At 41.3% G+C, this 20346-nt stretch overlaps 1 protein-coding gene across 1 annotated transcript; it reads left to right on the forward strand.

Moving 5' to 3' along the window:
* The first annotated feature begins 1053 nt into the window (after window positions 1-1053).
* ctu1 (cytosolic thiouridylase subunit 1 homolog (S. pombe)) lies at window positions 1054-16424 on the forward strand. The gene is given in 4 exon segments (XM_043716027.2): window positions 1054-1636; window positions 9243-9750; window positions 14384-14907; window positions 14910-16424. Coding segments are annotated over 4 exon segments (1101 nt in total). The 5' UTR covers window positions 1054-1591; the 3' UTR covers window positions 14934-16424.
* The last annotated feature ends 3922 nt before the right edge of the window (window positions 16425-20346 follow it).

Genomic DNA, 20346 nt, shown 5'->3' on the forward strand with positions numbered 1-20346 from the left:
CCTCAAAGATGTGCAGGTTAGGTGGACTGACCTTGCTAAATTGCCAATAGTGTACAGGGAATGTGCAGGCTAGGTGAATTAGTCATGGGAAATGTGGGGTTATATGGATAGGGTAGGGGGTTAGGTCTGGGTGGGATACTCCGTGGAGGATTGATGTGGACTCAATGGGCTGAATGGCCTTTTCCACAGGGATACTTTGTAGGGATTCTATAATTGAATGGTGAAGCAGACTTTATGGGTGGATTTGCCTAATTCTGCTCCTGTATCATATTGTCTTTTTTGTGCATCTTGCAACAGAATTCAGAATGTAAACTATTAAAGGTTGTCAGAATTAATAGAGGAGAAAAGCACAGTAGCAGTTCTGTCAAGTGGGTCAATAACCGAAGGTCCTTGACTAGGCTAAGGGAAATGTTTACGGTGTAGGGCGTTGACGTTTAGGGTCTAGGTTTGCTCGCTGAGCTGTAGGTTTGATATCCAGACGTTTCATTACCTGGCTAGGTAACATCATCAGTGGCGACCTCCAAGTGAAGCGAAGCTGTTGAGTCCTGCTTTCTATTTATATCTTTCTCCTGGATGGGATTCCTGGGGTTTGTGGTAATGTCATTTCCTGTTCATTTTCTGAGGGGTTCTAGATGGCATCTAGACCAATGTGCTTGTTTATGGCGTTGTGGTTGGAATGCCAGGCCACTAGGAATTCTCTGGCATGCCTTTGCTTAGCCTGTCCCAGGATAGATGTGTTGTCCCAGTCGAAATGATGGTTTTTTTTCATCCGTGTGTAGGGCTATGAGGGAGAGGGGGTTGTGTCTTTTTGTGGCGAGCTGGTGTTCGTGTATTCTGGTGGCTAACTTTCTTCCTGTTTGTCCTACGTAGTGTTTGTGGCAGTCCTTGCATGGAATTTTATAGATGACGTTGGTTTTGTCCATGGTTTGTACTGGGTCTTTTAAGTTTGTTAGTTTTTGTTTGAGAGTGTTGGTGGGTTTGTGTGCTACTAGGATTCCGAGGGGTCTCAGTAGTCTGGCTGTCATTTCTGAAACTTCTTTTTGATATATGGTAAGGTGGTTAGGGTTTCTGGCTGTGTTTTGTCTGCTTGTCATGGTTTGTTCTTGAGGAATCTGCACACTGTATTTTTTGAGTATCCGTTCTTCTTGAAAATGTCGTATAGGTGGTTCTCCTCTGTTTTTCGAAATTCGTCTGTGCTGCAGTGTGTGGTGGCTCGTTGGAATAGTGTTCTAATACAGTTTCGTTTGTGTGTGTTGGGATGGTTGCTGGTGTAGTTGAGTATTTGGTCAGTGTCAGTTTTCTGTATACGCAGGTTTGTAATTCTCCCCTGTCCTTTCTTTCTACTGCGATGTCCAGAAATGCGAGTTTGTTGGCAGTTTCTTCCTCCTTGGTGAACTTTATGCCTGTGAGGGTGTTGTTGATAATGTTAAATGTCTCTTCTATCTTGTTTCGTTTTGTGATAAAGGTGTCATCTACGTAGCGAACCCAGATTTTTGGTTTGATGATTGGTAGGGCTGTTTGTTCTAGCCTTTGCAGCTCAGCGAGCAAACCTATACCCTAAACCTCAACTTGAGCTACAAACCTTGCAGAAATGTTTACCTTATGGATTCCATATTCCAACAACTGCATCAGTAAGGTGATATGAGTTCATTCTGTACATAATTTTTGAAGATGTTGCATATATCCTTGAGAATGAGCTTGCAGGATTATAGACAAACATGCGGTGACAGAACAGACCAAATGACCACCTATACTGCACATTGCAGCAATTCTAATGTAAATATTGCTTTTATGTCAACTGTTCGACCTTGGTATTCCTTTGTTGCACAAGCCTTCTCCAATATTATTGCCTCTTCTCACTTCATCCTGTCAATTCCCTTCTAGCACTGATCTGAAAGATAACAGTTTGATCTTTATATTAGTCTATTGTACAGCCTTAGTTCAATAGCCATCCTTAATGCATTCTATCACCAGCACTGGACATTTCTCCTGAACCTCTTTTCTGATAGATTATTGAAGGCCTCCTGAGGTTCTGTGTATACTGACTAAATTTGCAGGACTTTTGATGGTGAATTGTCAGCATTTGCTCTTGTTATCCCTCTGACTGCAACTTTAAGACTGGGTGCAGAATCACATGGAAAGCCAAATAATGCTGTCTGTTATTCGTTGCTCAATCAAAAGCTGCACTGAAAAGTAGTCTCCCATCCCACTGAGACAACAAGTGGCAAAATTGGTTAATCTAGCAAATGCATTACTCTCCTGCTGTCAAAACTTTTGTTTGAGAAAATGTTGAGCTGTGTTCAGTGAACACTGGGCTTTAATCAATTATCTAAGTAATAACTGCTAATGAATAATTGGTCTATCTATGAAAATATGAATTACAATAATTTCTAATTTTTATTTAGGTGTCCATGACTCATCAGTTTCTGAGTTCACCCAATCTTTTGCTTGGCTATGTTGACTCATGGTAGACTGGTTAGCAAAGTTAGATCACATGAAATACAGGAAGAACTAGCCATTTGGATACAGAACTGGCTGGAAAGTAGAAGACAGGGGATGGTGATGGAACTCTGTGACCAGCAGTGTGCCACAAGGATCAGTGCTGGCTCCACTGGTTTTTGTCATTTATATAAATGTTTTGGATGTGAACCTAGTGGGTATGGATAGTAAGTTGCAGATGACACCCAAATTAGAGTTGTAGTGGACAGCAAAAAAAGGGTACGTCAGAGTACAGGGGGATCTTGATCAGATGGGCCAATGGGCCGAGGAGTGGCAGATTGAGTTTAATTTAGATAAATGTGAGGTGTAGCATTTTGGAAAGGCAAATCAGAGCAGAACTTGTACACTTAATGGTAAGGTCCTGCGGCGTGTTGCTGAACAAAGAGACCTTGGAGTGCAGGTGCATAGTTCCTTGAAAGTGGAGTCACAGCTAGTTAGGGTAGTGAAGAAGGCATTTAGTATGCTATTCTCTATTGGTCAGAATATTGAGTATAGGAGTTGGGAGGTCATGTTGCTGCTGTGCAGGATATTGGTGAGGCCACTTTTGGAATATTGTCTGTAATTCTGGTTTTCTATCCTATAGGAAGGATGTTGTGAAACTTGGAAGAGTTTTGAAAAGATTTACAAGGATGTTGCCAGGTTTGGAGGGTTTGAGCTATAGGGAGAGGCTGAATAGGCAGGGACTGTTTTCCCTCAAGGATTGGAGACTGAGGGGTGACCTTGGAGGTTTATAAAATCACGAGGGGCACGGATAGGATAAATAGACAAGGTCTTTTCCATTGGGTGGGCGAGTTCAGAGGTAGAGGACATAGGATTAGGGTGAGAGGGAAAAGATTTAAAAGGGATCTCTAGCAACTTTTTCACACAAACAGTGATGCATGTATGGAATTTGTTGCTAAAGGAAGTGGTGGAGACTGGTACAATTAGAACATTTAAAAGGATAGGAAGGGTTTAGAGCGATATGGGCCAAGTGCTGGCAAATGAGACTAGATTAATTTAGGATATCTGGTTGGCATGGATGAATTGGACTGAAGTGATAGAGTATTGGGGAAGCAATAGTTAAAAGTTTTGCTGAAACAACGATCTGCCATAAATTTTAAAATGTGTCTGTGTCTGTACAGGCTGAAGGCTGCAGCTGGGGTTTGGACTGCTTCCACTATTCAATGGAGCATTGTTAACTGCACTACTTATCAGCAGATGACTCGTGAAAAGTATGGGTTAAGAGATATGAGGGCTCTAAACTGTACTGCTTTTCTGCTATACTCGGGTCTGATGAGAGTCCATCAAGTGAGAGCTTGACAGTTACTCTGGTGTTGACTCCTGACCTCTTGCTGGCTAAGCTAAAATAAAGAGGTTAATGAAACTATTGTGTGGTCCAGAACTTAGAGTCAACAGAAGGGTCTATTTCTATGCTGTGCATCTCTGTGTAAAACCTATTGAAATGTGTTTTGATGATGAGTACTTTTGTTGCCAATTAGTTTTGACAATTCTTTCACATGATTGATTGCTCTGACAGCCTGATGATATCACTACAGCTTGGTATCCGGAATTCCTATTAAACATCAATTCATTCAAACGCACATTACAAGTTAAACCACAGAGATCCTTTCTTCAAGTGTAGTCTTGCTTCATCACTGACTACTGAATTCAGCCTTTAAATCCACTGCATTCCCCTCGACTATTCTTTATTTTTAAAAGAATTCCTTTTTGAAATCCATCCTGATTTTTGAATCATATTTTCAATCACTAGGTATTTTGTTACCTAATCTTTCAGTATTGATTCTACATTCATCTCACCTACTTCCTTACAGACTCTCAGGAATAAGGTTGACTTGCTTCCACTCTGGTTCACTGAATTCTGTATGATCAGTTTGAAGTGCAATCTGCAGACTTGACAGTATGCAAGACAGGCGGTCAGTTGAGAGAGGTGGCTGGTTTGCAAAGCAGAGTCATGCTAACAGCACAGGTTCAGTTCCCACACTGGCAGAGGTCACCATAAAGTTCCTACCTTCTCAACCTCATCCCTTGCTTGAGATGAGGTGACCCTCAGGTTAAACGCGCCACTAGTCATCTCTAATTAGAGAATAGCGTTGTGGTTCTCCAGGACTATGGTTACTACTGCTATGCTTGAAGGTTGTGATGGATGACTTATTGGTCTGATTCGAGTGCTCTCCAAACATCACAACGTTTCCTTCGTTTATTGCTGGTGAAGTGTCTCAATGTGATTGGTGTCTCCCAGAACTTTATTTTTTCTTTTTTGGTTGACCACGAGCCAGGGATTTCCATGAGTCAGCGGGAATCAAAGATCTATCCTACCACTGATAAGGTAACTGGTCACAATTGTAAAGAGTATGTTGAGGGTATAAAAATGTGAGTTCAATTACTAGTCTAGTAACCCTGAAGTCCACAACACAAGCCTTTCAAAGTGATTGTGCAATTTTGCTAAGACTTGCAATTTTATTCCCATACTTCAGTATATATGACAATGAAATCTACTTCTAACTCTTAGAGCGAGCTTAGGACCCATTGATAACACACTGGCAAAGTCAGAAAATTGTGACCTTAAGCTTTTATGAACTTGATGCAAGCTGGGTTGACATTTTATAATAATACTGTCATTTGCTAATGGTCTTTGATATGCTTTGGGGCATTTTCATACTTGATTGGTGCCTTATAATGCAAGTTGTTCTGCATTGTCAGAGATGCCACCTATTTGATAATGCAAATGTATTCATAACATGTATCAAGGCAATGATGGTGAAGGTTTAATCATACTTGGTGATGAATTTTTATATTCACTTTCTGGGCAGAAATCCAGCAGAGTGGATCAAGTACAGAACTTTTCATAGGCTATGTTTTCATTCCATTAATTTTAAAGTTAAGTGTATAAGTCCACTGGAGGCAACTCAGAGGAAGTTTGCTAGATTGATAGCTGAAATATGTGGATTGCCTGAAGAGGAAAGGTTGGACAGACTGGACTTGTTTCCACTTGTTTAGAAGAGTGAGTGGTAACCTGATTGAAATATAAATTATTCTGAATGACTGTGATATGGTGGATTTGGAAAGGATGTTTTGTATGTGGGGAATCCAGAACTAGAGTGCACTGGTTACAAAATAGGGCACCCCCTTTGAAGACAGACAAGTCTTTGTTCTGATGATTGTGTGACTTTTTGGACATTCGGCCATAGAACGGAAATGAGGGTCATTGAATATTTTGAAGGCAGAGGTGGATAGATTCTGGGTAGGCATGGGAATCAAAGGTTATTAGGTAGATGGGAGTGTGAAATTCAAAACGGTTCCATTAGTTATGATCTTATTGAATAGTCTTCTCCCTTAACAACTTTTCCTTTGAATCCTCTCGCTTCTACAAACCAGAGGGTACTTGCATGGGTCCGAGCTATGCCTGCCTCCTTTTAGGATACGTAGAACTGTCCCTCTTCCACGGCTACACAGGCATCAATCCCCCACCTTTTCCTCCATTATATTAATGACTCCCATGAGGAACTCGAACAGTTCATCAACTTTACCCACACCTCCCTCCACTTCCTAGACACCTCAGTCTTCACCTCCAGCAATGGTCTTAGCACCAACATCTGTTTCAGACCCCCAACCCACCTTGACTACACCTCCCCCTTCTTTCCCCAACCCTCTCACAAAAATGCAATCTCATAATCCCAACTACCCTGTCTCCAGGATGAGCGATTCCACTCCAAAACATCCCAGATGTCCTCATAAATCAAGTACCATAATTTTCTCTCAACCACATCTCCTCCACCTCCTAAGCCTCGGCCCTCAAACGCCCCACCCCCACCACCACCACCACCACCACAAAACAGAGTCCCCTGGTCCTCATGTTCCATCCCACTAATCTCCAAATCTAATGCATCATCCTCTGCGATTTTTGCCACCTGCAGTTTGACCCCACCACCAAGAAGATATTTCCTTCCCTGCCCCATCTGCTCTCTGTAGGGACCGTTCCCTCTGCAACTCCCTCTTGAGGTCGACATTCCCCACCAACCCCTCCTCCAAATCTAGAACCTTCTCCTACGGCCGCAGGAGCTGCAAAACCTGCCGACACACTTCTCCTCTTAAGTCCATCCAATGCCCCAAAGAATCATTCCAAGTCCGGCATTTCTTCTAACTGGATTCACTGTATCCATTGCTCCTGATGTGGTCTTCTCTATTTCGGAGAGACAGAGTGCAAACTCAGGGATCAGTTCAGGGAACGTCAATGGTCCGCAGGTTCCAATTAAACCCACCTTCAGGTTGCCAGCCATTTCAACTCTCCCAACTACATGTACATCCAGGGCCGCCTCCACCATTAAAATAAGGCCACACCCAAACTGAAGGAAGCACCCCTCATCTTCTGTCTTGGGATCTTACAACCATGTGGCCTCAACTTGGAATTCAGCAACTTCCAAACCTCCCTACCCCCCACCTCATCCCTGATCCAGCCCTCCCATTCCATCCCACCTCCTTGACCTGACCTAACCTATCCAACTTCCTTCCTACCTATTCACTCCACTCTTTCCACTACCTATATCACCTATCGGCATCCCACCTTTCCTTCCCCCAACCCCACTCCCTCCTCTATATATTTCTCTGCCCCCTTACTACTTCCCAGTCCCAATGAAGGGTCCAGCCTGAAATGTCGATTCTTTTGCTCCTCTGATGCTGCTTGATCTCCTGTACTTTTTCCAGCTCCACATTTTCTTGACTCTTATTGATTGCAAAGCAGACTCAACAGACTGAATAGCCGACTCCGATCCTATTTTCTATGTAGATTGGTCCTAATGAGAACTTGCAATTGTCAGGCAGAGAAGTTGAAAATCCATTTTTCCTGTCAAATCCAATTGGTTTGTATCTGTAATAGAGAGAGGAATGCATGTTCTTTTGGAATAATATGGCTTCTAAGGTTACTGCAGAGGTCCAGTACAACTAGGTTTGCGTTGTCAATAAACTGCTTGTGTCTAAGTTGGTTAAGACAATTTAAACAGAAATACACATAGTTTTGGCATATTCCTAATGCCATTCAATGTTAGTGTTTTCAATGTCCTATAGTGCTCTTTTTCTGTGACCTTCTTAGCAGCATAGAATCTTACTTGACAGAAGGAGGCCATTGTGACTGTTTGTGCCTGTGCTGCCTCTTTGAAAGGAACTCAATTTATTCCACCCTTGGTTTTTTCCTCATAACCCTGTAAGTTAATCTTTCTCATGTGCGTGTCCAGCTGGGCTTTGGGAGTATGTTACTGCCCTTAACATACTATTGAATTGTAATTACATCTCTGGTTGTAGAAGTTGGCTGCGTCAACGTTTCTACAGCAGTGATTATACCTCAAAATACTTTAACTGTTTATGAAATGCTTTGTGACAACCTGAATGGTTCAACAGGAAGTTACTGCAATCACAAGGGAAGTTAATTGATCAAAGCCTGCAGTTTGTTTAACATAAAACATGGGGGTCACTAGAAATTTCCTTGACCACTCTGTTTATTTCCTGGTTCTGTTAAACTTAACATGTACCTTTCATTCTTGAAGCCTTGCAAAATGCTTGTCACCTGTACCTATAGAAATACAAAGGGAAACAGTTATTCTTGCAACTGCAAGCTACTCTTGGTAACAGGTTTCACCACACAACCATTGCATACTGTGATGTGAAGCTTGCTGGGTTTTCCCAAGCAAACACTTAACTGCGGTAGTCATCAGGTATAGAGAAAGTTGCAATAATGGTCCCAGATTCTGGATATGAATGTTGCATCTGCAATTATCCCCTCCAGAGGACTGAGAAAAAAAAATTGTCTCATGGTTTTCAGGTGTAATACATGATACAAGTTTGGTGATGCATGTTGGATTTGGCTTTGCCACTTTTTAATCCTTTCTCTACCTGTTGTAAGGTTTTTCCAGCAATCATGGAAATTATTAAAAACATCCATTATTTCTTGAGCCCGACTTTTACTATACAATTGTTCTCGTATTTGTAAATATGCAATGTAATCAAGTGAGTGCTGGAGTCTTTTATTGTCCCAACTGGGGCAATCCTTTTGATTGTGACAAGGCATGAAAACTGGTTTGCATGGCTAAAGAATTCAGAGTCAATAAAGTGTGGAACTGGAAAATGAACAGCTGGTCAAGCAGCATCACAGGAGCAGGTCGGGACCTTTCATAAGGATTCAGAAACAATCCAAGCCTTCTATGTAAATATGTTGCTGTTGAAAAGTATATACTGCATGGTAGGAACAAGACTGAAGACTGAACGTAGTAACATATCCGGTTACTGCTTCTAGCCCCAATAGTAAACATTTACAGAATCTGGGCTGATACTCCACAATGCAAATAGAATGCTTTCCCTTGAGTACTATCTTTCAGGTAGAAGTTGATGAAGCGTCTTAAACATTGACACAATCAATTGAAGTCCCTAAATATGAGGAATAAACCTTGTGCTCTTAATTCCTGTGGATCAGTTTCTAGGAATAGATAGATTATTCTGCTTTGTCGTTATGTTTCTCTAATCTGATGTTTAATAAATAAATTAATACCAGTCTCGGTTTGTCAAATTCCTGCTAATCGTACTGTGTTTTTAAAAACCTTTTTTTGAATAATCTAAGTAATGAAAAGGATATATAACAAAAGGACGCATTTTGTTATGCAGTTACATTTTATTGTAAACTTATGCAAATGTTCAAGCCAAATTGAAATTTTTTGTGATCTTCAGGACATGTATTTTCATTCTGTTTGTTCTTTCAGACCGGCTCCATCATGCCAGTTCCTTGCAGTAGCTGTGACAAGAAGCCAGCAGTCCTCAGGCGGCCCAAAACAGGCCACTCCCTTTGTAAAGAGTGCTTTTTCTGGGCCTTTGAAGAGGAAGTTCATCAGACAATTATATCTGCTGAGCTTTTCCAGAAGGGGGAGACTGTCGGGATTGGTGCTTCTGGTGGGAAAGACTCGACCGTTCTGGCTCATGTTCTAAAAGTCTTAAATGAGCGCTACGATTATGGGTTAAATCTAATGCTGCTCTCTGTGGACGAAGGCATCAGTGGTTATCGTGATGATTCTTTAGAGACAGTAAAGAGAAACCAGCAACAATATGATCTGCCTCTTAAAATTGTTTCCTATGAAGAGCTGTATGGTTGGACAATGGATCAGATTGTAAAGAAAGTTGGTTTGAAAAATAACTGCACGTTCTGTGGTGTCTTCAGACGGCAAGCTCTTGATAGAGGAGCTATGATGCTGAAGGTAGACAAGGTTTGCACAGGTAATACAGTATTGACTTCACATTTCAGTTTTTTGTTTACTAGTTGTATAAATAACTTGAATTTTTTTTATTGTAGAGCTTATTTTCCCCAGCATGCATGTTTTGTGTGTGTGTGTGTAGGTGATGGACTCCGTGAAAAACACCAGTTGTGTAAATAACTTTAATATTCCACCACCAGGAAAAATACCCATGTGACCAAGGAGCCAGTTAAGAATTCATATTCATTTGGACTCATTTATGCAAATTTATATGCATGGTTCATTGACTTCTAAATCTCCACTGGTACCAATCCAGTAGTTGCACACTCAGCCCATTTCATCTCCAGCATGAGATTTTCAACAAATGCTCTATCACCATGTGTAGGTGTCAATATCTTGGGATAGTTCACACTTCATGTATTACAAAAGCTACTTTTTCCTTTGTGTGCTTAAGACATTATAATTTTATTTATCTTGGATGATCTGGGCCTTTATAAGGTGGTCTGTTCTTTTGTGCATGTATCATATTATGTTAAGGAGAAAGTGAGGTCTGCAGATGCTGGAGATCAGAGATGGAAATGTGTTGCTGGAAAAGCGCAGCAGGTCAGGCAGCATCTAGGGAACAGGAGAATCGACGTTTCGGGCATTAGCCCTTCTTCAGGAATGAGGAAAGTTGGTCCAGCAGGCTAAGATAAAAGATAGGGAGGAGGGACTTGGGGTAGGGGCGTCGGAAATGTGATAGGTGGAAAGAGGTCAAGGTGAGGGTGATAGGTCAGACTGGGGTGGGGGCGGAGAGGTCGGGAAGAAGATTGCAGGTTAGGAAGGCGGTGCTGAATTTGATGGATTTAACTGAGACAGGCTGGGGGGGAGGGGAAATGAGGAAACTGGTGAAATCTGAGTTCATCCCTTGTGGTTGGAGGGTTCCTAGCCGGAAGATGAGGCGTTCTTCCTCCAACCGTCGTTTCGCTGTGGTCTGACGATGGAGGAGTTTCGCTGCATTCCGTAAAGACCACTCCCTCCGTGACTCCCTCGTCAGATCCACACCCCCCACCAACCCAACCTCCACTCCCGGCACCTTCCCCTGCAACCGCAGGAGGTGCAAGACTTGCGCCCACACCTCCCCCCCTCACCTCCCTCCAAGGCCCCAAAGGAAACTTCCATATTCGCCACAGATTCACCTGTACCTCCACACACATCATCTATTGCATCCTTTGCACCCGATGTGGCCTCCTCTATATTGGGGAGACAGGCCGCCTACTTGCGGAGCGTTTCAGAGAACACCTCTGGGACACCCGGACCAACCAACCCAACCACCCTGTAGCTCAACATTTCAATTCCCCCTCCCACTCCACCAAGGATGTGCAGGTCTTTGGACTCCTCCATCGTCAGACCACAGCGAAACGACGCTCCTCATCTTCCGGCTAGGAACCCTCCAACCACAAGGGATGAACTCGGATTTCACCAGTTTCCTCATTTCCCCTCCCCCCAGCCTGTCTCAGTCAAATCCATCAAATTCAGCACCGCCTTCCTAACCTGCAATCTTCTTCCCGACCTCTCCGCCCCCACCCCAGTCTGACCTATCACCCTCACCTTGACCTCTTTCCACCTATCACATTTCCGACGCCCCTACCCCAAGTCCCTCCTCCCTATCTTTTATCTTAGCCTGCTGGACCAACTTTCCTCATTCCTGAAGAAGGGCTAATGCCCGAAACGTCGATTCTCCTGTTCCCTAGATGCTGCCTGACCTGCTGCGCTTTTCCAGCAACACATTTCCATCTCGTATTATGTTAAGTACTAGGAACTCTGTAATAGAATCCTTACAGCATGGAAGCGGGTCATTTGACCTATTCAGTCCACACCAACCCTCTGAAGAGCATCTCACCCAGATCCCCACACACACCACCCCCATGACACTATTCCTGTAACCCTGCATTTCCCTTGGTTAATCCTCCTAGCCTGTATATCCCTAAGCACTATGGTCAATCCACCTAACACATACGTCCATGGACTGGGAGGAAACTGGAGCGCCTGGAGAAAACCCACGCAGATATGGGGAGAATGTGCAAAGTCCGCACAAACACTTGTCCAAGGGTGGAATCCAATCTGGGTCCCTGGCACTGTGCGGCAGCAGTGCTAACCACTGAGCCACCGTGCTGCCCTATCAAGTGGTTTAATATAAGCCCTCCACTTTCCCTTCACCTCTATAACATTTGTTTCCTGGTTTCCCATGATATAAGGATAAACTGATCATTGGATAATTTCTGATGTACATTCCTGTCATTCTATATTGGACCTTTCAACAGTCGTAATTTTTGCCAACAACAGCCTGTGGTTATGTCATACCTCTAACTTAATAAAATGTTCCCTAAGACATTGTGATTTTTCAAATTTGCTAGATTCTAAAACAGACCTAGTGGGCTAGAAAGTAATAAATGTAATACTGCTAGTCAAAAGGAAAAGGACAGAGATTGCAGGCTGAGTAGTTGTGTAAATGTTAGAATCCATTGTTAGGAAAGTAATAAGAAACTCAGAAAATGATCTGATTAGGTACAGCCAGCATGATTTTGAAAGATGGAAATAGTTTTTGACAAATCTAGATTTGAAATTTTAGAAGATATAACTAGTAAAATGGATAAGGACAAACCTTCCTTAGCAATTGTAGTATATTTGGATTTTGTAAAGACCTTTAATAAAATGCTACATAGTTTATTACATATGATATGGGTTCATATTAATTACACTATTAGCTCAGATCGAGGACTAAATGAATAGCGATAAGCAGATTGTTTTCAGTTTGGCAACCTGTTACTAATGGGGATTGCAAAGATCAGTGCTTGTGCCCCAGTTACTTATAACTCACATTCTTATCTTAGAAGAAGGGACAGTGTAATGGATCCAAATTTGCTGACAATACAAAGCTGGATGAAAAGGAAGCTCTGAGGAAGGCATACTTTGCAAAGGAATATAGATAAAGCGAGTGAGCAAAAAAAAAAGACAGTTGGAGTGAAATGAGGTTTTTCCTTTGCTCGGAAGAATAGTTTAAAAGATTGTTAGTGAGAAAGTGTTAAACATCATCAGTGTTCAGGGAGATTTGAGTATCTTTGTTCAAAACACAAAGTTAACACATGGCAAGCAATTAGGAAGGTAAATGGTAAATATTTTGAATTAATCTATTGCAGATATGTTATAACAAACCTCTTGAACAAGTGGATCTTGAACTCAGACCTTCTTGTTCAGAGGTGTGGACATTACCACTGTGCTGCATGTAGGTAAATGAGATCTTGGCCTTTATTACAAGGGGGTTGAAGGTTTGCTGCAATTGTACAAGGAATGCCATCTGCAGTTGTGGTCTCTATACCTAAGGAAAATGTAAAAACATAACAAGTTAACAGAATAAGTGGGAAAGTTTTGGGGGAAAAAAGGTTTTGTGCTACATTTGCTGGTTTTTACAAGACCAAAAGAAGTTTTGATAAGTAAGTTGCATAACCAGAAATATCTTGAAACGTACGTAGAATGGACATTATTCATGTTATTTGAGGTATTATGAATAAGTCCAGTGAATCCAGCACATATTTTAAAGAATATAAATTGATTTGAAGAGACCGTATTGAAAAAGGCATTTACTATAAACTCTGATATTTAAGAATGTGAGATGAAAAAAAATCCATATAAATTTGCCTTTATTTGGCAGAAGGCAGTGGCCAGATTGAGAAGGCATTTACAAGGACATAGAACATAGAAGAATACAGCGCAGTACAGGCCCTTGGGCCCTCGATGTTGCGCCGATCCAAGCCCACCTAAACTACACTAACCCACTATCCTCCATATACCTATCCAATGCCCTCTTAAATGCCCATAAAGAGGGAGAGTCCACCACTGTTACTGGCAGGGCATTCCATGAACTAACGACTCGCTGAGTGAAGAACCTACCCCTAACATCAGTCCTATATCTACCCCCCCTTAATTTAAAGCTATGCCCCCTTGTAATACCCGACTCAATACGCGGGAAAAGGTTCATACTGTCGACCCTATCTAACCCCCTAATCATCTTGTACACCTCAATCAAGTCACCCCTAAACCTTCTTTTCTCCAGTGAAAACAGCCCCAAGTGCCTCAGTCTTTCCTCATACGATTTTCCTTCCATACCAGGCAACATCCTGGTAAACCTCCTCTGCACCCGTTCCAATGCCTCCACATCCTTCCTATAGTATGGCGACCAAAACTGCACACAATATTCCAGATGCGGCCGTATCAGAGTCTTATACAACTGCATCATGACCTCAGGACTCCGGAACTCAATTCCTCTACATGGGGAAAGGCACCAGAAGCACTCATGAGAGCATGGTTTAATAATACATTAGTGGCAGGAAGGTGAGAGCTGAACCATGATTTATTTTAGAGAACCACTAGAATAAGCACACCACCTAGACCTAGTATTATAGGTCAGGGCAACACAGGGAAAGGCTGTCAAAAGCCAATTTTATATTGTGCCAGTTAGGTTGAGTTGTTTGAGTGGTCTCAGCTTAGACCCCAGCTGGGTGATATGGACTCCTGTTGTGATGCTGCACAGTGACCGGTCTGTAATTCGTGAATGTACCTGCATCTGCGGGTGTAAAATTTAATGACGTCCTCCCTTTTCCCCCCTCTTCTACCAGGTCACAATGCCGATGATGTTGCTGAGACTGTACTGATGAACTTCCTGCGTGGAGATATTGCTCGACTTCGCCGCTGTACTTCAATTATCACAGGTAGTGAGGGAGCCATCCCTCGCTGCAAGCCACTCAAATATGCCTATGAGAAAGAGATAGTGCTGTATGCTTATTTCAAGAAACTGGACTACTTCTCTACAGAATGCGTGTATTCCCCAAATGCATACAGGGGCTACGCTCGTGCTTTCTTGAAAGATCTGGAATCTATCCGGACCAGTGCCATAATGGATGTGATTCACTCTGGTGAGAACCTGTCTGTAAAGGAGGATGTGAAGATGCCCACGCAGGGAACCTGTACCCGTTGTGGTTACATTTCCAGTCAGCAGCTGTGCAAGGCATGTGCTCTGCTAGAGGGACTAAACCGTGGGCTCCCTAAACTTGGCATTGGCAAACAATACAAATTACATAACCGCCTGCTGAAAAAGGATCCGCTGACTGAGGAACAACGGAAGAAACTCGGAGCTGTAACTTTCTAAGTGCACACGTTCATTTTTAAACTCTGCAGACTATCTGGCTGAGGCTGGTATTCAAGTGTTAACTCGTCCATTTCCAGTGGGTTTGCAACATGGATACTGGATCTAAATTCCATCGTCATGTGCACTGCTTAAAGCCAGCAAACTTTTAACCACCAAATAGTCCCTCCATCTATTGTGCCAATGTCAGCCATGTTTTGAATGTTATAAAGTTCTAATTTTTTTTTAAAAATGAGCACGTTAATATTTGGAGGGTTATGAAACCTAATGCTAAAAGACACTACCGTTCTAGTCTCTCATAAACATAGCTGAAACTGATTGTCGTTACTGATTTGCTGAGGCCACAGAAATTCTTAAGAGGAGTATTTGATGAAAACCTTGTGCAATAGCTGATCAGCAAAATGTAAAATATATATTCTGCACCCCAGGGTAAAGAAATTATTTTAAATGTGACTTTTATGCAAGTTTTTGATTGTTGAGAAAAATAGCTTGCACCCAGGCTAATGAGAAGAAAATCTCCCTTTTCTAGTTGGAAGCATCTGCTAGATGAAAGAAATGTAAATAGTCCTAACTTTGTTCTTATGTATGCCCAGAGTACAAAACCCTTCTGATTTCAATCTCCTGAAGCTTAAAATTTTGAAATTCCTAATAGGAGGTGGAAAATCTGCAAAAGTACATTTAAGGTGTCAGGGGAGAAAAGGAAGAATTAGACTGTCCGTTTTTGACACAATAAGGGAGCATCATTCTATGTTGTACCTGAGGCAATCTTGGCATGATCGATGCAAACATTTCTTGATTTTTGAAGAAAAAAATGGCAATTGGTTGCACTGATCTGTGTTGATGTGGGCTATCTTGTACTCAGAGGATCTGAATCATGGATCAAATTTGGTTTGGGAAGATGATAAATTAAAGTAAGATTACATCCAGGCCACCTTGACATGTGGCCTAGTTGTTACTTAGAGCAGCTTGACTGGCTGACAACCCAGCTACACAACGTGGAATCACAGAAGCAATAAGTACTGCATGTTTTAGCCTTTCAGATTCTACATTCATTCTGGAATTCCTCTTGTTCACACCCCTTTTACTGGATGCTGCCAGAGATATGTGCAACCTCTGACTGAAACTGTGTATAGTCCCTGCTCAATCAGATAGTTGGGTAAATTGAATTAATGACCATAATCCATTTTTAGGTGACATCAACAGATTTTTAAAAAACAATTTAAGTTTTTGCTCTCATTAGAAATAACTGCTTTTAATATTTTAACTGGGTTCCAGGAAAGTGGGAGGAAGGGATTCCAATGATTGAAGCAGTGATTCGCAATGATGTTTCCATGAAACACTGCCTTGCTACACAGCCCAGCGTGACTGCACTCAAAACACCTGTTTTTAATTCCGCTGAAGATGATACAAATCATTCCATTTAGTTTTATATTTATTATCATGAGCTTCTGGATTTGTTTTAATAAAACAACTATGGTTATTGATAATGACGTAATTTATTTTGTACAAATACTGAGTTTCAATAAGACCAGTGCTGTTCTTGGTGTGCAAAAATCAACCGTCTCAGAATCTGCCCCATGCTTTTCACTGAATTAGGAAATGGGGAAAAAAAACATCACAGGTATTGGTTGTATATTGGCTTTTCCTCTGAGCTTGGAGTAGTCAAGAGGGCCCTTTCCTGCCTCAGCTGTAGCTAACCTGGAAATGCTAAGTGCTGATCCATTTATGGGAAATTAATTAAAACTCTGTTCCCTGTACTGACATATGCTACCTTCACAAAATTCATTGTGTATAAAGTGAAATAAGCCTGTGATTGATTGTAGAAGCTTTCTGAACGCAAAGGAGAGCAAACTGTGCCAAAGTCAACTCTTCAGTTAAAATTTATTTGTTGGTCCTGATGTGTTAGGATTTGACTTTAAAAGTTTCTATTGAAACTTTATCTTACTATGACAACAGTCTGAGCCATGATGAACAGCCTTGAGACATTTTCATCTTTTCCTTTTGGATAGTATTATCTATCATCATGGCACTAGCTTCAATTCACTCAGGTCTGACATGGTTTGTGATTTTCTTTTTTCTGCTGGAGGGGAGGTAAAGCATCAAAAGTGTTATTCATTTTATTTGAGAAGTTTAAAAAAAAGTTTTTTCTGCAGCTTTAGGAAATATTTGCTTTTAACATTTAGATACTTTCTGCCTTTAGGGTTTTCAGAAATTGCAGAAGCCATTTTGATTTAATCAGCATTTGTGTGAAGTACAGATAATGTTTCATCTTGACAGTGTTGTATGGAAAGGAAAATAAGCTTCAGCCCTTGTTCAGGCTACATGGCAATATTGTCTTGAGTGGAAAGGGCAGCAGATGGGTAAAGAACACAAGTCTTGTGAAAAGCATTCATTCCCCATGGGGACAAAATTGACAAGGTGGCGCCATCAGGAGCATTGAGCTCAAGTTACTGTTCACTGTGAAGTTCGATAAGTCCTGATGTAGCACTGTAAGATTCAGATAATTGTGTCAGTGACAGTTGTAAGAAAGAAAGCACAGCTTCTCAACATCTTGGGACAGATGCTTGGCTAAGCAGAGTTAGATATTGCTGTGCAGTGTTCTTGACGCTGATCAGTTTAGTGTCCACCTCTGACCCATGGCCACTATAACTGTGGCAGGGTTTACCACATATCATCTTCAAGAAAATTGGTGGTAGCCTGTATAGGTAGTTGAAAGTCTTGCAGATCAGATGTGGGTAATTCTATGTCCATAAGGCTTACCACAGTTCACATTTTGTCCCCTAATCCCATGGATGTTGAGAATAGCCTCATAGTATGAGGACAACAATTTAAATCAAAATGTAGATTAGCTGTTGATTTTGGATTTTGGATGTAGATTTTGGATGAAACTCATCGTCTACATAACAACAGATTTCCCTCCACCATATCAGGTCTCCAATCTTTTACCTATGATTATTTATTGCTATTTTAATATATTTGTTTATATTAATATAGGTTTAATATCCTATTTAGTGACCTTATGTTATTTAATATTCATGTTGTTCAGTTACTTTTGCTTTCTTTCAAAAAAATTGATACTTGATCCAGTTCCATTACTTCCCTCATTCAGTGCCCTGGGGATAGATTTTTAATAGCCATTGGAACACAAAACTGGTATTGTTTTTTTTTTAAACTCTGCTGCTGTTCTAGAAACTAGAGTCTGGTTCTGAAGAGGAGTCACCAAAACTGAAACATTAACTCTGCTTTCTTCCCACAAATGCTGCTGGACCTGCTGAGTTTCTCCAGCAGTTTCTGTTTTTGGTGTTTTTAACCATGCTGACTCTGATCATTATTCCATGCTGTTTGATTTTGTTAAACAACCTTTGTGGTATTTAGTCAAATATTTTCTTAAGATTCTTGTAGACAACATCCTTTACATTCCCTTCTGTTACTTCATCAGAAATTCTTTAGTCACCTCTTTTCAAGATTGTGCTAGATCTCCTTAAGTCATCGAATCTCTCAGGATGCCTGTTAATGTTATCATTTTCACCACTGATATGCAGTTACCGGGAATGGCTTTAGGGTCTTGCTGGAGTAAGGGTGCTATTTTTCAACTTTCTAATCTTTTGATGTATCTTAGAAAATAATGTCAAATGTTCACATTATCTCCACCCAAGCCTCCCTGAGCAGACTGGATACAAGGTATCTGGACCAGCTGACTTATTCACTCAAAGTATTGCCTATCTTCCCAAAGCATTAAAGTAATACATCAATTTTCACCCTTTCCTTTAACTATATTGTCTCCATTTCTATCAATATTCTGTCAAAATTTGGCAGGATCACCCTGACAATTACTGAGCATTACTGTTAAAACAGAGGTCTTGTAGCACACAGGATAGTATCCTGCTTCTAAGCCAGAAGGTCCAGCTTTAAGTCCCACTGCAAGATTTGATGATCCCACAGTTGCCTTCGTAACATGGCCACAGGTTGGTAAACAACCTGAAAATCCTTCCAAGCCACTTGTAGCAGAGAATGGAAAAGTCTCCTGTTCAATCTCACTCAATGCAGAGTGGTGCCCTTCTGCAAAAGATTTTCTCTCATCTTATTGTAGCCCTCCACCAATATACTTTTGTAATGGAGAAGGGCAAGGAAAAATCCAATATAACCTTATGACACGATGACCAATCTAAACCAGGTTTTCTTCCAGACACTATGGCCACCTCATTCACCAGATCCAGCAAACTCTCCCTTCTAGTAATGCTAAGGTTTAATGAAGGAGGTTCTGAGCACATTTAAGCTTTTTCTTTAACATAATCCTGATGGACAATAGACAGTTGAAATTCCCAACAGCGGTACTCTGCAGGTCTTGCATGTCTGTAATGATGTATCAGCATGTTTGATTCGCTCACTCTCGCTAAATAGAAGCTTGTAGAATACCTCCATTTGAGTGATCATACCCTTTCTGTTTTTCAACTTCAACTAAATGGATTCAGTTATTCCCCCCTCAACAATGTCCTCTCTAATACTAGTATGTCTTCATCAATTAATACTGCTCCACCACCATTTGTTCCTTCTCCATATTTATGAACACTTCATATCTATTTAAATACCTCATTATTTATAAGCCTTGTTTCCATTATTGTTATCACATCATATTCTGACACAGCTTTTTGTGTTTTTAGCTGACTAACTTTATTTATCATAGTTGGTACATTTACATAGATACATTGTAAACCTGACTGTGTTCCTGTAATCCTTTTTAGTCTGCCACCTAATATCAAACTGCTTCCTTGTTCCAGCTTTTATTCACCTTATGTTTCTTTTCTACTTTGATATAGTGATGCCCACTCCTTGTCAGCTTAGTTTAAACTCCTCCTAAGCACGATGGTAAATTTCCCCACGGTGACATTGGTCCCATACTTGTTGAATTAAAAGTCTTCCATTCTGAATAAATGTCTCCTGCTCCAGAACTAATTCTAATGCTCCAAAATCGAAAGTTCTCCCTTCTCATTCTCAGATATTGGTGTGTGTCATTGGGAGTAATCCTGAGATTACTATTTCTCAGAGAGTAAGTTGAAAAACAAGATCTCAAACACCCAAAATGTCTGTCTCAGGGCCTCAATAACTGCCCTCTTTGGTGAATGTCAATACCAAAGACACATAGTTTCTGGCTAATTCCCATCCCAATAGAATGTCCAACCCTCTCTGTAATGGTCTTTAACTTTACACGATGAGGCAAAGTATCATGTGAGCCTCATGAAAGTTACAGAAATCTAGTCACATTTCGTGTTCTTACTCCCACCAGTCTCCAATGCTGAATATTAGTTTGTGTGTCATTCACCCTGAAGCCCCCTACACATCTTGTCTCCTCTTGCTTTCCAGATGAGCCACTATCCTGAGCACTATCATCCACTATCCTGAGCACATTGCCTGTGGGATGCCCATGAGCTGGGACAT

The sequence above is a fragment of the Chiloscyllium plagiosum genome, unplaced genomic scaffold (assembly GCF_037043375.1).
Source record: "Chiloscyllium plagiosum isolate Xiang-an unplaced genomic scaffold, Cpla_swu_hap1 HiC_scaffold_24, whole genome shotgun sequence".
NCBI lineage: Eukaryota > Metazoa > Chordata > Chondrichthyes > Orectolobiformes > Hemiscylliidae > Chiloscyllium > Chiloscyllium plagiosum.